At 42.6% G+C, this 20,921-nt stretch overlaps 1 protein-coding gene across 1 annotated transcript in view; it reads left to right on the top strand.

Annotated features, from left to right (window-relative positions):
• The window catches only part of LOC147172556 (neural-cadherin), a 91,932-nt gene that overhangs the window by 58,208 nt on the left and 12,803 nt on the right, over window positions 1-20,921 (top strand). The window contains exons 11-21 of the mRNA XM_086078311.1: window positions 1,080-1,252; window positions 1,472-1,639; window positions 4,914-5,163; window positions 5,727-5,854; window positions 5,966-6,152; window positions 6,223-6,366; window positions 11,766-12,049; window positions 13,947-14,576; window positions 14,645-15,641; window positions 16,879-16,972; window positions 20,187-20,371. Of these exons, the coding sequence (XP_085934437.1) occupies window positions 1,080-1,252; window positions 1,472-1,639; window positions 4,914-5,163; window positions 5,727-5,854; window positions 5,966-6,152; window positions 6,223-6,366; window positions 11,766-12,049; window positions 13,947-14,576; window positions 14,645-15,641; window positions 16,879-16,972; window positions 20,187-20,371 (3,240 nt within the window). The remainder of the gene's footprint in view (window positions 1-1,079; window positions 1,253-1,471; window positions 1,640-4,913; window positions 5,164-5,726; window positions 5,855-5,965; window positions 6,153-6,222; window positions 6,367-11,765; window positions 12,050-13,946; window positions 14,577-14,644; window positions 15,642-16,878; window positions 16,973-20,186; window positions 20,372-20,921) is intronic.

Consider the following 20,921-nt stretch of genomic DNA (forward strand, 5'->3'; position numbering starts at 1 on the left):
AGAGTTTTAAGTTGGGGGTAGGGTTTCAAACAAACACTCTAAAAACAGTTAGGTCAAAAGTAACCTAATTATGGATAAAAAAAAATTGACCAATCCACTTTTTGGGTTAATTTGACCCAACTTTTTAGGTTGTTTTATACAGAATGGCCCAAAGTAAAGGATCTGACCAATATTTATGAACTGTTGTTGACTCAAAGTTGCGTCAAAATCGACTCAAGTAGAGGATCGGTACATTTTTTACCCATAGTTGGGTTATTTTTTACCCAACCCAGAGTGAAGAATTTTGGTTTTAAAGTAGGGGTTCTAGGTTTTTAAAGCCTGGTTAGAGGTTAAAATAATTGCCATTACTTTCATGCAATTTTAAGAAGAAAAACAATTATATTGGAATTTGGGATATATAGGTCTTTCTTTCTTTCTTTTTTTATCTGTCGTTGTTTTTTTTTCGGGGGGTTATGTATCAAATAGTACTAGTGTTATCGGCACTTTGTATCAGTATTGGTGAAGACTCAAGAATACTCGTACTGGTATCAGTCTGAAGAAAAGGGGTATCGAACATTTAGTTTCAAGCCAGGATTAGGTTTTAAATTAAACAAAGGTCAATGTTCCAAAGTTGGATTTCAAGCTAAAATTAAGGTTTCAAGTTGGGCTTTAAAATTAAAACAAACAAAGGGGTAAGGTTTCGAGACAGGGTTGGGGTTTCAAATGAGGGTTAAGGTTTCAAATTAAGGATTTAAGACAGGATTAGAGTTTTAAAGAAGGTTTAAGGTTAGATGGATATGGTTTCAAATGTGGCGCTGATGCTGTAAACCCGGTAACAGCAATGCGAACATTTTTGTTTTTGTCTTTGCGTGATACGCGTTGACATCCGTTGTCCAGTCAGCAGGAAGTCTGCAGGATTTCCATAAAAGTCCAAATGTCAGCTGTTGACTTTGCAGCAAAAACGGAGGCGACACAATGCTGCGCTCCGCGTTATTTTACACCTCGGCTGTCATGTCGGTCGCATCAAACAATTCAACGCGGCTGCGGTATGTTTGCTGGAGGTGGACTGACAAAACCCCGCGTGTCCTGGCCTCTCTCAGATTTCCTGCGAGAAGACACGGCCGTGGGGACGAGCTTCCTGCGTGCGGCGGCGCACGACGACGACCAGGGCAGCAACGCAGCCATCGCGTACTCGTTGTCCCCGCAGAAGCCGGCGTACCTCCACATCAACCCCAGCACAGGATGGATTTACGTCAATCAGCCCATTTCACAGGTAAATGGACGGGAAACTTTGTACCCCAATTGCGCTGCTCACACTAATTTTACTGAAACTCCAAACATTTGAGTAACAGGCCTGAAAGTAACTCAAGTCTTTAGCGTAGTTAGTAAATTCAAGAAATATAGCCACGTAGCATTTATGCTAATAGAAAGTTGACGCTTTACAATGAGTCAACAAAAAAAATGATAATACCCTCAAAATTCCTCCTGGCAGACGACCAAGATCAACCAACAGATCGTGGCGTCGGACGGCGGCAACCGCAGCAGCTCGGTGGAGCTCACCGTCATCATCACCAACGTCCACAACCAGCCGCCGCACTGGGAGCAGCCCGAGTACTGGGTCACCGTGCCCGAGAACACGGTCAGGGACGCCAAGATCCTGGTAAGTGCAACTCAGACGTTCTCACACTTGCGAGCGACTTAAGTAGGATAGATACCGCTGTTAAAATAAGACTCTGGTCAGCGTGGAAGTTCTAATTCAAGTGAAAAAAGTACAGATTGTGAAATCATTAAGAAGTTAAAAAAAAATAAAAAATAGCTAGACAGTCTGTCAAAACTGTATATTCCCATGGCTATGCTAACGTTGTGAACTGACTAACAACAAATGCTAATTGACTGAATGGCAACAACAGAAAAAATACACCTTTTCTGTTGGGCTGTGCTGGGAAAATCACTCCCTATACACTATACAATGCCCTATATGCATGCGTACCTAATGAGTTTACTGAACCAAAACCACCTAATCCATGCAGTTACAACCCAAAATGGCTGCCGTCGATATGTTTGGTGATGGTTTGTGACTGAAAACGTTTGAAAACTGTTGACTTATGTTGCGAAATGTTTATAAGTAGCGCAACACATCACAAGATGCTGTGTCATGCTTTCTTTGTATTTATTTTGATAAAATTCGCTCATCTGAAAAAAAAAAAGGATGTGATTGATTAGTTTCACGTAACAAACCTATTTTGACAATGTAAGGCGTATGGAGTACAGATATCTGTTGGGAGTCAAATATTAAGTACGCTATCCAATGAGATATATTAACCAAAATATGACATAAGCAGAAGTTAAAAAATCGCAACGACACCAGAATGTTTTATCGAGCTCCTATTTGGATGTAGCGATGTCGTGTACCTAATGAAGTGGCCCTCAAGTCTCCCAGTCTGGCTCCTTGCTCTCCGCTCGAGTGCTAATCACACGCCGGAGGAGCGCTAGTTTTAAATTTAGCCGTCCTGTTAATTACACCGCTAACGAGGTAGAGAGGCAGCCTGTCATGTTGTGTTAAGATTTTTTTTTTTCTTAACGGCATATGTGCTCAGATTATTTTTAAAACTTCACAAAAGTTCACTTATCCACCAATGGTTGTTGGGAACAATATACAGTGGATTTATTTTATTTTATTTGACTTGTGTATGGTGGCAGTGTACAATTATTTTGGACGGAGAAAGTTTAAAGTGTGTGCACATGTAGCGAATGTTTTTTTTAATCACGATGAGTTCAAAGTTATAAAAGGTTGCAAAGACATTTGCCAGCAAACAGTTTTTCTTGTTCAATCAATGACTGACTTGGCAGTTATTCATTGTTTATTTATTTATTTTTTTATTTTTATTTTTTTAAAGAGCTCAGTATTGTTCATTCGGTAATGTCATCATCATTGCTCTTTTTTTTTGGGCAGTTATTCATGATCTACACCACTTTGCACAATAGGAATGAACAGAACGACTAGAATTACTCCACAGAATCTAAAAAAAAAAAAAGTCCATAGTGTGCACAAGCACCTGGTCCCAAGCAATGTACGTGTTATTTAACGAATGCTCCTCAAGCCCGGCGTTCACGATAATCCCACAGGGTCGCAAAAAGATGTACACACACAGCATACGGGTCATATATTTAATTAGATTGCTCGTCTCTCCAGATTCTGTTGGTGTTAATAACCATCTCTTCATACTATGGAAATAAACTCAACTGCTGGAAATAATCCACAGTATGTCGAGCGTGTTGTTGAAGTGTACGGACGACAGTCAGGCTGAGAGTGTTTCTGTGTTTTAAGTGCTCGGACAGCGTTTCTCACTCAGCGTCACCACCGGAAAACGCGGTAACTTCCATGGACACGTTCCTCCTGGTGCTTTTTTTTTTTTTTATCTTAATCTTTTCTTGTCTGAGGTCAAGTTTGCATTTTTTTTCCCCCCTAAGAATGGAAAGGAAGAAAAAAGGTTAATGCGAGGTCAAATACAACAATTAGAGCTGTGTGAAAAATCCAGAAAAAGACAAGGTCTAACAAAACTACAACATAGTCCCAACAACACAGAACCAACATAGAAGCAAAACAGATCAATATTAAACAGAACAGAACAAACACAGACCATTACAAGACCAGTATAGCATAATTACAGATCCAACAAATTCCTAACATAGAAATAACATACAACATACACAAAAGTGTCATAGACTCCATCTTGTTTTAACATTTCAGGTCAAACTGTAACTGGTGCATTGACTTGATTACTTTCCCCTCCATTTAAGAAGCCTGCGTGCTCTGTGAAGAATGTTCCGGAATGTTCGGGAATGTTCTGTGATGTTAGCCCTTTCAGGCTGCTCCTGGCTGCCCTTACAAGGATGATGCGCAGCCTCGCAGTGCTCAAAGGTGAAGCGCGCCAGGCGTTCTTTTCACGCGTCGTCATGGCGACGCCCTCGCTCGGCGCGTCTGATCTTTGTCAAGAGTCGCTGTGAGAAAAAAAAAACCGAATGACCTCCACTCAGCTCTCATATTTCATCCAACTTTTACCTCAACTACTAGAAATACAAAAGGACTATAAGTGAAGATCAAACAGCATTAACTCATTCACTGCCATTGACGGCTATAGACGTCAAAAATTCATTTGAACTTTTTCTATTAGTTGAACTTTTTTTTGTCCACTTTTGTTAACAAGAGTATGAAAACCTAGAAAAAGTTTTTTTATTGTACATTTAGATTAGATATAACATTTGTCATTAATCGTGAGTTAACTAAGCGATTAATTAAAATTAAAAAAATTAATCGCCTGGCGGAAAAAAAGAAAAGAAAAAATTATTAAAAATTAGGGGCATCAGGCGATTAAAATTTGTAATCGTAATTAATCGCATGACTTCAGTTGTAAACTCACGATTAATCACAAATGTTATATCTGTTCTAAATGTACAATAAAAAAAATTCTAGGTTTTCATCCTCTGGTTAACAAGAGTGGGGAAAAAATGTTGAACTAATAGAAATAGTTCAAATGAATTTTTGACGTCTATAGCCGTCAATGGCAGTGAATGAGTTAAAAACGTTTTTTTCTTTACCCATTACAGAACCAACATAGCCCAATATAGAAACACAGCAACAACATAGACCCTACAATTAACCATTCCCAATCCCAGTACCAATAAAGTACCCAGGACCGATATAATACCAACTTGGGACAATCACAGGATGCACATAGAACCATGGCAGACCCAAGGTAGAACCAACACAGCTCCACCATATTGCAGAATCAACTCAGACCCAATAACATAATGCAAACATAGAACCAAAATACTACTAAACAAATACAGAATCAACGTAACCAGCACAGACCAATCAGTCAGACGCAATCTGTACAATCGAACTAATGCCGTCCTCTTCTTGCGGGCCACAGACAGTGAAGGCAACATCTGCACTGGGTGACCCGCGTGTCACCTACAACCTGGAGGAGGGTCAAATGCCCGAGACCAACATGCCCGTGCGTTTCTACATTAAACCCAACCGCGCGGGCGGCTCGGCGTCCATCCTGGTGGCCGAGAATCTGGACTACGAGAACACGCGCTTCTTCGCTCTCAGGGTTCGAGTCCAAAACGTGGCCGCCGTGCCGCTCGCCTCCTTCGCCACCGCTTACGTCAACGTCACAGGTGAGGACTTTGGTCAAATTCGACTTTGAAGACGGTTAAGCTTTCAAATTGAGCTAAGTTTGTTCTTAGATTTGTGATCAATATATTGTATGTTAAAACACAACGAAGCAATTTTCAGGGTTAAAACTGCGAAATTAAAGCGGAAGTCAACCGACAATAATTTGTTATCTGTGACCTCACTTGTCTAAGTATGACATTCTGATTAATATAACATTTGTGGAATATGAATTATGCAGCAAAATCTAGCTGTTTTTATCCGTCTCAGGGGGCGGCCATTTTGCCACTTGCTGTTGATTGAAGATGACATCACAGCAACTATGATGTCATCTTCAGTCGACAGCAAGCGGCAAAATGGCCGCCTTCTGATATTGATGAAAACTGCTGGATTTTGCTGCTTAACTCATATTCCACTAACACGATATTAACCAGAATACTGTATTGATTTGGACTGCATAGAAAATATTATTCCCCATTAAGACAACAAATATTACAGGACACACGATCATGTAAGCACTTAATGAAGTCCTTCTTGACATCTCTACCATGATGTCTTCTTTCTTCAGACGTGAACGACAACGTTCCTTTCTTCCTGTCCTCCACGTACGAGGCCACGGTTCCCGAGGGGGCCGAGGTGGGCACGTCGGTGGCTCAGGTGTCGGCCATCGACTTGGATTCGGGCCTTCACGGCATGGTGAGAACCTCCCTTATCGCCCACGTGAATACGACTTGCATGTTACCTTTATGTTGATGAGGGAAAAGGGAACGAGTGAATGACAGCCGTGGTCTTTCCCGGTCCTTGCAGGTCCACTACACCATCTTGAAAGATGAGAGCGGAGACTCCGGGTTATTCAGCATCGATCCAATGAGCGGCGTCATCACTACGCGGGCCTCCTTCGACCGAGAGCAGAAAGCCTCCTACCTCATCGAGGTCCAGTCACAGGATGGTTCTGAGTCGGCAAGACCGGGACAGCAGGGACAGCCCAACACCGGTACCCACCTCAGAAACAGCATTGAACCAAAATAATCCACGGTTCTGACTGACTGATGTCGTCCCACCAGACACGGCTTACGTCAGGATCTTTGTGGCAGACGTAAACGACAACGCTCCGACATTCCCGCGCTCGGTGTATGAGGTGAGCGTGGAGGAGGACAAGGAGGTCGGTTTCGTCATCATCACCGTCACAGCCAACGACCACGATGAAGGTCAGTCACGACCTAGGACAGAGGTTTGCAACCTGCGGCTCAATAGCCACATAGTCCCTCTCCTGTGGCTCCCTGTGGATCTTTTTTTAACTCTTTCACTGCCATTGACGGCTATAGACGTCAAAAATTCATTTGAACTATTTCCCACTTTTGTTACCAAGAATATAAAAACCTAGAAAAAAAATTTACATTTTGAACAGATATCAAATTTGACTTAACTATTGAAGTCATGTGATTAATCACAATAAAAAAATTCATCACCTGACGCGATAAAAAAAAAAAAAAAAAAGATTATTAAAAATTAGGGGTGTCAGGCGATTAATTGCATGACTTCACTAGTTAACTCACAAATAATCACAAATTTTATATCTGTTCTAAATGTACAATATTTTTTTTACCTAGGTTTTCATACTCTTATTAACAAAAGTGAAAACAATGTTAAAGTAATAGAAATAGTTCAAATGAATTTTTGACGTCAATAGCCATCAATGGCAGTAAATGAGTTAAAAATTAGAAAATAAAAAATATTTTACATGTTTTTATTTTTTGCCAAAAATGGCAGAGAATTGAATAAAACGGCAGAAAAGAAAACATTCAAAAAGTAGCAATAAAATGTTCAAAAATAAAAGAAGAAAGGCAGAAAATCACAATAAAATTTCTTTGGAATTGTTAAAAAAAAAGAAGAATTATTTTTTAGATATTTTTTAAAAACAAAAAAGAAAATGTTCAAAAAGTAACTATAAAGTGTCCCAAAGCAAAAGAAGAAATCCCCAAATTACCATAAAATTTTCACAAAATTGCCAAAAATGTCAGAAAATTTATTTACGGAAAAGGAGGAAATAATTTTTTATATATTTTTTAAAGGCAAAAAAGAAAACGTTCAAAAAGTAACTATAACGTGTCCAAAAACAAAAGAAGAAATCCCAAAAATGACCATAATTTTATTGACATATTATTAGTATGCAAAAAAGTGTCAAACGTATGAAAAAATTACCAAAAAAAGAATGTCTATGTATTGGATGCTGCATATTTTTGTGCTGTAGTACAGCTCTAAATAGGTGTTGGGCCCACGGTACAATTAGACTAACACTGAACTGTTTTCTCTATTACAATCTTCAAATGTTTTGCGGCTCCAGACACATTTTGGGTGATTCATTTGGCCTAAAATGGCTCTTTTTCGAGGAAAGGTTGGCTTGCTGACCCCTGGCTTAAGAAATCTCAACAGCCATCTTGTGGCGCCAAAGCCACAGGTCACAAAAGGGTAACATGTCCCAATCCAGACACCGCAAGCCACATAACAACTTTTTTGCCGAGGTTTACGCTACAATATTATCCCGGTGTTTCTGGTTGTAACATGTCAGTATCCAAACTCCACAAGCCCTCCTCCTCCCACCGCCGACCTCCACCACTCGTTAGCGAGCGCCACCACGCTCCCCTGAGCAGGATAGTTTTGATGTTTGTGTTTGTCCCTCGCTCGTCTTCCTCCCCCGCTCTCCACCAATGAGCAGCGGGAGGCCACAAATCAACAAAACAGGCTCCTCTCTTTGTGTCGTCGTGATGACGGCGGATGCTGGCGACGCCTGGCAGCCTCCAAGGGGTTGGCTTGTTTTCACTTTCTTTTTGCACCCTTTGTTTCGTCTGCTCTGTCGCTCCATGGGAGATATACTGGTGGGGGCTTTGCGTCCATATTCCTGATTTACTGTATTAGGTACAATCTGAAGTGAACATTGTTTGTCGAATAGGATGTGTGCGTTCCAAAGTAGGCAGGGGACCATACATAAAAGTACATTAAACCTTTTATATTTAAACACCAAAATGTTCAAGAAAGCCACAAGAGCTCATGCTAGCCAGCTAGCTTAATGCTAACGTTGAATGAAAACACCATAGACAGCCTAAAGGAAATTAGCGTGGATGTTATGCTAATTTTAAACCTGTTTTAACCTATAAAGTCACAACATAGTACCTCGCAAATCGACATAGGAGCAATAAAGAACCAACATAGAAACAGTACAGAAAACGTAGATTTACCACAGAGCTGTTACAGACCTAACATAGGCTCATCACAAAACCAACATGGACCAGATAGCAAACCAATACAGACCCAACTTAAAACCAACATACAACAACCTAACATAGATTCCTAACAGGGCCAACATAGCAACAACGCAGCACCAACATACCGATTCCAATATTTGCATTTTCGCTATACGAGAGGCTGAAGAAAATCCTTTAGCATATGGATTTATTTCTTCATCTTGATGTGTAATTTGTAGAGCGAAAGAAAGGCAAAGTACAGGGTGAATGAAGCCCCTCCTGTAACCCCCCCCCCCCCCCTACTCCACTCCCTCCCCGTGCTGCCCCGTAAAGCTGATTAGTCGGTGCAGCTCTTTGTCACCCTGTGTGATTTCTGCATCCTACTCGGCCCTCCGACTGGAAAATGTGCCGAACTAAGTGCGTCTGCTAATGAGATCAAAAGGCTGTTTAAGATTCTGCCGAGTCGACTCTTTAGCGCCGGTGTCGCCTGGAGCTTCACACGCACACACACACAAACACACGCGTACACACACTTAAACACTTCAACACATTTACAAACAACACGTACACACACAGGGCAAACACTTACGCCATGGATGAGCACGCTCACTCTTACGCACACACACACATACACTTGCGTCTCGTAAGCTACTAAGAACCGACATATAGAACCAACATAGTACTAACATAGACTATACCAGGACCGAAGCAATAAAATCAACATTAAAAAAAAAAAAGCATTTAGATACAGAATTAGATACAGAATTATCAAGGGACATCACTGAACTAACATAGACCTACATAGCACAATCAAAGTAGCAATATAGGCTAACAAATAGCCAACATAGTATATATATTATGTGTCTATATTGTGGCAGAGACAGAAAATAATGTGAGTGTGCCACGGGGAAATCTATGTATTTAAATTAGGCAACGTAAGATGGCCGCCGCACATACAAGTAGTGAGTGTGAGTGTTTGCGTGGCCTTTCAAAACCCAAATATTGCCGATTAACTCATTAATTCACTGCCATCGACGGCTATAGACGTCAAAAATTAATTTGAACTATTTCTATTCGTTTAAAAAAAATTCCCAATTTTGTTAACAAGAGTATGAAAACCTAGATTTTTTTTATTTTTATGAACAGATATAAAATCTGTAATTAATCGTGAGTTAACTAGTAAAGTCATGCACTTAATAACGATTAAAAATTTTAATCACCTGATGCCCCTAATTTTTAATAATATTTTCCTTATAAAAAAAAGAAGATTATTAAAAATGAAAAAAATATATAAAAAGAGAAACAAGAAAAGTTTATTAAAAATTAGGGGCATTAGGCAATTAAAATTTTAAATCATAATTAATCGCATGACTTCACTAATTAACTCACGATTAATCACAAATGTTATATCTGTTCTAAATGTACAAAAAAAATCTAGGTTTTCATACTATTGTTAACAAAAATTTACAAATTTGTTAAACTAATAGAAATAGTTCAAATTAATTTTTGACGTCTATAGCCGTCATTGGCAGTGAATGAGTTAATGTAGTCAATGTAATAGAATAACACAAAAAGAACAGCACAAAGCTAACACAGAAAACACACAAACATAGACCAAGACAGATTCCACGTGGAACCATCGGAGGCCCAACATATACTATAAAAATATAAACGCACCACTTTTGTTTTTGCTCCCATTTTTTATGAGTTGGTATGTGGAAGAAGTTTTAGATCTTAGAGTTCATCTCATTAAAAATGGGAGCAAAAACAAGTGTTGCGTTTATATTTTTGTTGAGTATACAACAGAACCAACATAGACACACTACAGTACAAACATGGAGTACCAAATAGCCAACATAGGATCATAACAGAACCGTTACAAAAGAGGAAACTCAAAATCAAAACAGAAAACAGATCCAACATAGATCTGAACATAGATATCCAACAAAGTACCATCACAGAACGTAGAACCTTAGAGAACCCTCACACAACCGTCACAGTAGCAACAAAGAACCATAATAACACAGAACCAACGTTGTAGAACAACGCTAAACAAACACAGAAAACAAAGACAAATATAAAACTATCACAGAAGAAGACAAAATAACTAACATAGAACTACCAACTAAATAGCACCCACGTAGAACCTCACAAAAGCATCACAAAATCAACACAGAACCGAACATACGGTCTGAAGTGTTGGACCACTCGAGACGTCTTCTTCTTTTTTTTTATATCCTGATGTAACGAAACTTTTGAGCTGTGCGCGATGAGGAGTCCTTCAGAGCGTGGACCTGCAAGTCACAGCTGGGGGACAACTTACCCCTCGGGCCCACCTCACAAGGAGCCCTCGTCTGACCTTCATCTCATTTTAGAGCCTCCTGCTGGGTTGCCAATTAAATCAGCGCCCATGTGTGTGTGTGTGTGTGTGTGTGCGCGCGCAAGTGTCCGCGCGTGGGTGCGCGCGCGTGTGTGTGTGTGTGAAGAGGTTCAATGCCATATGGGCCGCCTGATCATTAGTGAGGCTGCTGCAGGCAAGGAACCACTGGAACTGCTCTCCTCGTACACGTTTCAACACACTACGCGCACACACTGGTCACCACAGATCGTGCTCAGAGGCTGTGAAGGACCGGTGAGCTTCAGCGTTCACACGCACACACGCACACACGCACACACAGTTGGAGTGTGTGCTCGATGAAGGTCCTGCATGTTTCCACAGATGGTGATAGCCTGCTAAATTCTCCTCGCTGCCAGTAAATGTTGAGCGAGCCTCGACCCAGACGGACCTGCCTCTGGGCTCCCATCATGCATCTGTCTGTGCGTGCGTGTGTATACGTGTGTTTAGCGAGGCCAAGTGTGCCAAACGCATTTCTGTTTGAATTCTACTGATATTTTGTTTTGATACGTGATGTGGATAGATAGATATGGATAAATGCGCCATGGAACCAAGTCAGGACCGGCGCATAGAAATATCATCAAATTTCACTTTCCTTTGTTTTCTTTGGTCCCCTCGGGTCTCCTGACGGCGGTGTTCGGTTTAGGTGAACGGTATGGGATTTTTTTCTAATAGGTTTTTGGAAGAAAAAAAAAATAATAATAATAATAAATAAATAAAAATAAATATCATCACACAGAATTAACATAGACGAACAGAAACCAAGAATACTGATTTGCATACGTAGTCCCTTGGCAGGTGACAATAAAAGATATGCAAACATGCACAAATGCATGCAAGGTATGTAAACGGGCTGCTGTGTGCACGGTGCGACATGCTACACAAGTGTCAGACGTGTACCTAATGAAGTGTCCGGGGATTACAAAATACATTACTGAATGTATGTTGAGATCTCGTGTCTCCGTCGCAGGCGCCAACGCCAAGCTGCGCTACCAGATCGCGGCGGGCAACACTATGGGCACCTTCGACGTGGAGCCGGAGGTGGGCACCGTCTTTGTGGCGCAGCCGCTGGATTACGAGATGGAGCGGCGGTTCGAGCTGCGGCTGGTGGCCTCGGACGGCAAGTGGGAGAACGAGACGCTGGTGGTGGTGCAGGTGGTCAACCGTAACGACGAGGCGCCCGTCTTCAGCCTGAGCGAGTACCACGCCGTCGTCCAGGAGGAGATCACCGAGCTGCCCGTGTTCATCATGGAGGTGCGTCGTCGGTCGTTTCAGGGAATTTGACAGGTGGAATTTTGATATACAATATGGCTTAAAGTATTGGGATAAAGTCCACACTTTGCTCAGTTTGTTCTTACTTTGGGCGTCCTAATACTTATGTCCAAACTCCACATTTCCCTGATTTCCTATGCGTGTCCCAATACTTTTGCCCAAACTCACTTCAAATTTGCTTTACTTTTGTGTTGGTGTCGCAATAATATTGGCCACACTTTTTTCTTAGATTTTCACTTCCTGTGGGTGTCCGAATACTTTTATCCAAGCTCCATACAGTCTTCTGTACATTTTCTCTAGGTGTCCTCATGATTTTGTCTCAATTCCACATTTTCTTTACTTAGTTTAGGTGTCCCAATACTTTTTTCCACATTTTCTTCACTTTTCACTTCCTGTAGGTGTCCCAATACTTTTACACAAACTCCACATTTTCTTGTCAGTTTGTGTAGGTGTCCTAATACTTTTGTCCAGTCTCCGTATTGTCTTCTTTTCACTTCCTGTAAGTGTCCCATTACTTCTGTTCACATGTGCTTTCATTTTCGCTTCCTGTGGCTGTCCTAATACTTTTGTCCAATCTACAGATTTATTCTACTTAAATACACAAATTTTTTTAACTTCCTGTGGGTGTCCCAATACTTTTGTCCAGTCTCCGTATTGTCTTCTTTTGACTCCCTTTAAGTGTCCCATTACTTTTGTCCACACATGCTTCCCTTTTCATTTTCTGTAGTGTCCCAATACTTTAGTCTACATCTGTGGCCCAATACTTTTACCCAATCTCCACATTAGTCTGTTGGTGTCCGGTTACTTTTGCTCAAGTTTTCTTCACTTTTCATTGATTGTAAGCGTCCTAATATTTTTGTCCAAACTCTCCATGACCTTTTTTTCACTTTGTGTGTTTGTCCTAAAAACGTCTTCATTTTCTTCACCGTTTACTTCCTGCAGGTTCCCCAATACTTTTGTTCACTCTTGTAACACGTTACAAGTGTGTGACGGCGTTCCGGTCAGACGGAGTCAGACGTCCTCTGAAAAGTTTCTCCCTCCACCTCCTCCTCCTTCTCTTTCTTTTCTTCATCATCCTGCGCCGTCCATCCGCCATTGGTCACACCCTCTCGCCGTGACGCTCTCAATCAGATTAGCAAGGTGGAGGCGCGCCGTAGAGGGCAGGAAAGTAATCCGGCGTGTCGCCCGGTCCGCCGCCCAGCCCCGCTTTCCCCTGGAATTGATTTGATGTGCGCCCACTCCGCTCGCTTTGGCGTGCCATCTCCCTGCCTTCTTTTTCATCCCCGCGCGTTCACACAATCCAACAGACGGGAAAATTCAATTTGAAATGAATGGTTTTCACATCACCTGCGCTCCGGCCTGCTCCTCCTCTGTGTATGCTCTCCACCAGTGTTTCCCAACCTGCAAAGAACTAAGTAGATAGATGTACTGTACATGGGGAATCAATTAGTAAATTAAATTGATCATTTGCCGGGGCGCACCTGATGATCCCTCAAAATACTTTGTCTATGGCGTCGCCACGGCAACACACATATAAAAAGGGAGGATGAGGCGGCAGCGGGTTCACATCAAAGCTTTCTGTAAACAAGAAGAAGACAGAACACTCAAAAGTGTCATTTAGCGGAGATAAAAGGACGCAAGGGGGAATGTTTATTTTTATGTGGCTGCTTAATGAAAAACATTGTGATAAGACGAGAGCAAGACCGAGGTGGTTATTGGATTGCTTGGTCACAGTACCAATGAAGTATGATCAAAATTAATTAAAGCTGCAAAGGCTCAACCGTGACTTTAAATTGCCGGCAGTTGTGAATGTGAGCGTCAATGCTTGTTTGTCCTGCCAACATGGACGACTGTGATGATTGAGTTCCTATTTCTCCAGGTGTCCGCCACCGATCCTGACCAAGACGCTGACCAGACCGCCGTGCGCTACTCCCTCCACGGTCAAGGAGCGGGAGGTGAGTTCACTATCAACGAGCGCACCGGGAGGATCTATGCCCAACGGCGTCTGGACCGCGAGGAGCGTCCAGCCTGGAGGTTCCTGGTCCTGGCCACGGACGAGGGAGGGTCGGGTCTCACGGGATTTGCAGACGTCCTCTTGGAGGTCCGCGACATCAATGACAACGCGCCCTTCTTCCCGTGCCCGGCACTGGAAGTGGACGGCTGTTTCGTGGGCCAAGTGGCTGAGAACTCCCCCGCCGACACCTCCGTCATGGAGATGAGAGCTATGGACTTGGACGACGCCAACGAAGGCAAGAACGCGGCGCTGAGCTACAGCATCGTCAAGAACGTCCGCAACGAGATCAACCTCAATCTGTTCTCCATCAACGCCACCACGGGGACCATCTACACCGTGCTGCGCTCCCTTGACCGGGAGGCGGAGGAGCGATATCTGGTAGTGGTGGAAGCCAGAGATGGAGGGGGCTTGGCCGGGACGGGGACCGCCACCATCCTGGTTTCGGACGTCAATGACCATCCGCCGATCTTCTCACAGAGGGTCTACACCGCCCAGGTGAGTCAATGACCCCTCTTTCATGACAGTATCCTCAAGGTTTTAATAATACTTGCCACGTTCTTCAGGTAACGGAAGACCTGGAGGTGAACAGCGAGGTTCTCGTGGTCTCCGCCACTGATGGGGACCGGGACGAGAACGCCATGGTGACCTTCAGCATTGTGGGGGGAGACGATGACAGGAAGTTCTTAGTGGAGACTGACAAGGTGAACCGACGTGGCGTGATCAAGCTCAAGAAGAAAGTGGACTTTGAGAAACCCCAGGAGAGGACTTTCAACCTCACTCTGAAGGCGGAGGATGCGGATTTCTTCAGTCTGGCTTACTGTCTGGTACAAGTAGAGGACGCTAATGACCACACTCCCGTCTTCTTACCGCAGTTTTATGAGTCGCCGGCCATGTCTGAGGATGTTCCCGTGGGCACCATTGTTGCCCAAGTCATGGCTACAGATTTGGACTCTGGACAAAATGGACGGTTTTCTTACAGTATCGCCAAGGAGTCGGACCCCTTCAATCAGTTCCTAGTGGATCAGTCGGGTTGGGTGGTAGTGGCTAACTCGTTGGATCGGGAGAAAATCTCTCAGCACCGCATCATGGTCCTCGCCATTGACGCTGGCAGCCCGGCCCTGACTGGCACAGCCATCGTCATGGTAACCGTGCTGGACATCAACGACAACGGTCCGGAGTTCGAGGCCCCCTACCGGCCGGTGGTGTGGGAGAACACAGCGGCCCCGCAGGCGGTGTGGATGAACGCCAGCTCACTGATGCTGCACGCCACAGACCGCGACCTCTCGTCCAACGGCGGACCTTTTTCCATACGGCTCCTCGCACTCACGGCGGACGCAGCCTACTTCAACCTGACCGACTTCCGCAACGGCAGCGCCGCCGTCACCGCCTTGCGGACATTTGACCGCGAGCGCCAGAAGGAGTACCGACTCCCTATCCTCATGATTGACAGCGGCTCGCCCGCCATGAGCTCCACCAGCACGCTGACGGTGGTCATCGGAGACCGGAACGACCACCCGCACTCGCCAGGGCACGCCAACTTCATCGTGTACAGTTACGAAGGTGCGTGCCATCCAAGTTTGTCTGCGTAGATTTGCAGTCAATCAGTAAATGGTCATCCACAGAGGTGGGCATTCCGGCATTATTGGCGGAAGGTCCGTCAATTCGTCAATGGCGGACGGCAATTTTGTTGACGATTGCGATTGACAGGAAACTTCGCAAAAATGACGAGTTAAGCATTGCCAGTAGGGGATTTTCGTCCGTCAACGTAATTGTCAATCCGTAAATAAATTTGGCAACCCGTCAATGATGGATGTCCCATTTTGCTGAGCAATCGACAAATGATGCGGTTCAACTTGATATATTGACGGATTGACGATGACGGAAGGGTGTCTCTGTTAACGATTGCTAAATGAGAGACGCTCAAAACTCCTGGATGTGCCCGCCGCCCATCTCTGGTATTCTGCACAAATTGAATGGAGACCACTTGGGTCTTGCTGGTTGTTTTACCTTTACGGAGAACTCCCGTTTTATCACCGGCAATATGTTCCAGACCCACCCGCGATCGAGAGACTATATAAATAAGGTGCAGCTTTAGAATGTCTTGCATAACGACCGGTTGTTAACCTGCCTGGTGGCAAACGGATTGTTAGCGGCCACTTTGGCCACAGTGTGAGATAATCGTAAAACTCCTCTCTTTAGAGAATGGCTCACCAATTTGACACGGCTTCTTTCACACCTATGTCAAACCAGCAGTCATCTCTGTCCAGAATTTGAACGTTGTTGATTCCGGACGTAAAAAAAAGACTGCCCTCTCATGTTGTACCATTATTGGAATCGTGGATCATTTCCTTGCGGTGTTTGGAACTCATGCTTCCAAGATCACAAACAAAAAAACAGGCCCAGTTCAGTTGAAGACTTTTTGTGAAGTTTTTGGAGTGACTTGCAGGTTCTTTTATGTTTGTCGTCCGCTGATTACGACCAGGATTTGATGATGAACTTTTTGTGACTGGTCGTCCTAACCTTTACACTCCCCCGGCGTGTCCTCGACACCAGCGGAACACAACCACCGCTGAGCTCATAAGACATCTTTGTCACAGTCGAGTGCTTCCGCTGTCTCGCTGCAGAACACATCACTTATTTAGCGGTTCAGACCAGCTGTCAGCCATCCTAACTTACTGCAAGGGACGAAGCTTGTTTTTTGTGTGTGTGTGTGTGTGTTTTTTTAATGGACTCCCTTTTTCCCACACATTACCCTTTGATTGCTTTTAAGGTAATTTATTGTTTTGTTGGAAACCAGGTATCCTGCCAACAACAGTGCTGGGTCAAATCCCGTCCCCAGACCTCGACGACTGGAGTGAGAAGACGTACCAATTTGAAGGCAAACCATCCAGGTACATAGTGCTGTAGTTTTCGAGATGGGTCTTGGTAACGAGACCATTCTTGAGACCACTTTTTAAGGGTCTCGGTCTTGTCCCGGAATCAAAGCCATTTTTACTCTTGTCTTGTCTCAGTCTCGCACATGGCAGACTTAGGATTTTCTATTTCAAAAACATAGCAGAATTCATTTTTGTTGCAAACATAGGCTAACGGGAAAAAAAGATACTGGTCATTTTGTCTTGGTCTTTTTTTTCTGTCTCAACCTCCAAAAGTGTCAAAGTCTTGATACTCTCCAGCCTCATTAATATGTTGGTCTCTGTTGGTGTGGTCTTGACGACAACACTAAAGGTATTGAAGGGTGTTAATTATTTGTGTGTAAGAGGTTCTTGCTCAGAAAAAATGTGACTCTCCTGTGAAGCTTGAGAGAAGCAAAGGAAATGGTTTTGCTCAGCAACTACTATTAAGCTTTATTAAGCTTATTATGGCACTTCCACTTTCTCCCCAGACATTCAGATGATGACGTTTTGGAAAATGTAGCCCCCTGAAGTCAGTTTCACTTAAGCAACATGACTATCATGAGTAAACATAAAATAGTCGTACTTACTGAAAAGACACAGGAAGTCAGCCATTTTGTTTCGAAGCAGCTATTTTCAGGTCACTTCAGAGTCCTTCAAAGACGAACTTAGCGTCTGCACCCGCTGAAATCAAGTCATTTCCGCGGGCCGAGACAAACCAGCCTGAAGGATTTTGCCGCATTGCTACCAAATTCGAATCAGGTAGACTAAAGCAGGGAACTAATAACTCCGCTCCAAATATTCAAATGAAGTCAATGAAGTTTTGTAGATGAAAAAAAAGATTTTCTTTCCGCACATTTGGAGATGAATGACGAGGAGAAGAAAGGTTGAGCTAAAAGAGCAAGTGACAGATTTAAACCAGAGCGTGGCAGAAAGTACAAAGGTGTGCCGTGACAAAGAGGCGGCGACGTGGAAATTTGCAGGGAAAAAGCGTGCAGGGTAGGAGCTATTTATACTTAAGAAGTCTTGAAACTTCTTTGTGAAGCCTCCAAGATGAGACACTTCCATGGAGGCACCACAAGCAACAGAGAATATTAGCAAAGGTGATACTCAGCCTGATCCTCACAAAGAGTGACCACGTCAACAGCAATTCTAAATCTTTTAAAGGTTGATTTTTTTTGCTTTGGGAGTATCAAATGAGATGAGATCCACCTTAAGTGAGCCCACAAAATGAAATAAAAAATGCCCAAACGCATTTCCATACTGGACCACGTGGCGAAAACATGTTTACATGGCGTTCACTTCACGCTATGGATCTCCGCGGCAACGCGGCGGGTGACGTGCTTCGCCGCGGCGGGTGACGTCTTTAAGGTTTAAATGCAAGCGTTGGCGGCGGTGCTGTCGATACATTGGACACGCTTTGGCTCGCTTTCACTGGCCACTAACGAGCCCATCTGGCGCGCAGTGCGCGTGTTTAACGCTACACGAGCGCGATGGCGAGCATCCAACACGGTAGTCGGGCGGCGCTGACGTCTCCAGTGCGGCAGAGCGTGAGGGTTTCCACTTCAAGACGCTCTGAACACGCGTGTTGCACCACAGAGCACATCTGCTCTCATCTGCATTTCGAGCTAGGCCTTTAATAATATGGACATGAATACAGTCTAAGCCAGAAGTAGGTTCAGTATACACTTCAAAGAAAAAAACTTTTAAATGCATTTACATTTATTTGTCACTTTTACAATGTATATGAATCACTTTTGTTTTGAAAATAATTAGAGGTGTCAAAATGAGTGCATTCATTTTAAGTTAGCAGCAGCAGACACCGCCACGTCATAAATTTAATAATACATTACCGAATAAACAATACTGAGCTCTTCAAAAAAAGAAGAAAAAAAAGAATAATAATAATAATTAAAAATGTTTTAATAATAATGCATAGTGCAATGTGGAGGCTGGGGTCAAGTTATATTTTACAATTTTAAAATTGACAAGTTACTTCATGTTAAAGGTTAAATAGTTCTTAATATGCAAAGAAAATGCACTGAGCTGTCACCAACATCTTACAATTATGCAATGATGCCATCTAGTGGCAGAAAAAATGACGTCAACACAAATCAATATCACACTTGTTTTTTACAGTATAGAACATATTTATAATTTTAACTCAATTTTATGAATTATTATCAAATGACTAAAAGATGCAGCCATTTTTCTATTAGTTTACATTTTTTTCCACTTTTATGTTAACAAGAGTATGAATATTTTTTTATATATTTTATTGTATACGTAGAACAGATATAAAATTTGCAATTAATCATGAGTTAACTATTGAAGTCATATGATTAATTATGATTAAAATTTTAATTGGCTGACACCCTTAAAAATATACATTCTTTAAAGCAGGGTTTCAAGACAGTTTTCAGGATTCAAAGTAGGGTTTCTAACCTAGGTTAGGATTTCAAATCATGGTTTCAAGCCAGAGTTAGTGTTTTAAACAAGAATGAATGTTTCAGTGATTCATTCTTTCTTTCCTTCCTTTCCTTTCATCCCATCCATCCTCCCTCTGCCTCCTCCTTCCTTCCTATCCACTCCCGCTCCCCTTCCTTCGTTAAATAAGTTCATTTAAAAAGTGCAAATGGACTTTTGGCCCACCCTGTGCACTATATGCTCGACACCATGCAGCCCAGAAGTGAAACATTAGTGACGCAATTTAGAGGGGGGTGGTGGCTCAATTGAATGCAGAGATTTAATATTTTATACCACTACAGGATGTCTGGGCAAGGTGCCACGACATAACTCGTCCTTGTCAGTTGCCCGGGCAACCAAGGCGCTAAGAAATACTTTTTTTCCCCTAACGTCACTAAAAAAGTCATTCATTTTTGTGGCCTTTATTAGCTTTGGACATAAGCCATCTGACAGGGATTCCCAAACTATGGAGATTAAAAGCATAATGGTGGTCCGATATATTAATTACATATTTATAAGTGTGTTTCTGCTGTTAAAAATGTAATAAAAAAAAGGAAGAATATAATTATGCAAGTATGCAAATTTTGCCGAAAACTTAATGGGGGGAAATATAGTGTTTCATTTGCAAGTTTGCATGACTAAACTAAATGCGGCTTTTATTGGCCATAAAGGGCTTTGTTTGGATGCTGTTTTTTTTCTATAAAATAGATGACCCAAAATAAAAATTTCAATCATTGTTTCTGTCCAGGTTGTTCAGCGTTAACCATAGTTCTGGCCAGCTAAGCATCAGGGAGGGGGTCCCGCCTGGATCTTACCAGCTGCATGTGCGCGTGTCTGATCCCGCCTGGCCGGACGTCACATCCACGGCACAGGTGGATGTGATAGAGCTACCGCGGGAAGCCCTGCTCAACGCCGCCTCCCTCCGACTACGCAGTAAGTACAAAGCCAGGACAGATTCTGCTTTCTTTAGTTGGTGAGTTAGTTCAGCACAGTAGTCAGTCAGTTTTTTTAGTTATTCAGTCAGCCAGTTATTTCACTACTCTATTTAGTCTGTTGGATAGTTAGTAGTTGTAGATAGTTGTCAGGCTGTCAGTTAGTCGTTAGTTAGTTAGTTAGTTAGTTAGTTAGTTAGTTAGTTAGTTATATTATACAGTGATTAAGGTATGTAATTAGTTAGTCAGCTAATTCGTTATTCACAATGCCAGTTAGTAACATTGTCATTCAACCAGTCAGTCGTTAGTTAGTTAGTTAGTTAGTTGCTTAGTTAGTTAGTTTAGTTGGTTGGTTGGTTAGTTAGTTAGTTTGTTTTATTATATTGTATTTTTTATGTCTGTCAGTTAGTCAGCCAGTCAGTGATTAAGGCAGTTAATGATGTAATTAGTTAGTCAGCTAGTTAGTTATTCGCAATATCAGTTAGTTAGTTAGTTAGTTTGTTAGTTAGTTGGTTGGATAGTTAGTTAGTTAGTTGGTTAGTTAGTTAGTT

Source organism: Leptonotus elevatus, chromosome 6 (genome assembly GCF_054856555.1).
Source record: "Leptonotus elevatus isolate MCC_2025b chromosome 6, RoL_Lele_1.0, whole genome shotgun sequence".
In the NCBI taxonomy this organism is placed as follows: Eukaryota; Metazoa; Chordata; class Actinopteri; order Syngnathiformes; family Syngnathidae; genus Leptonotus; species Leptonotus elevatus.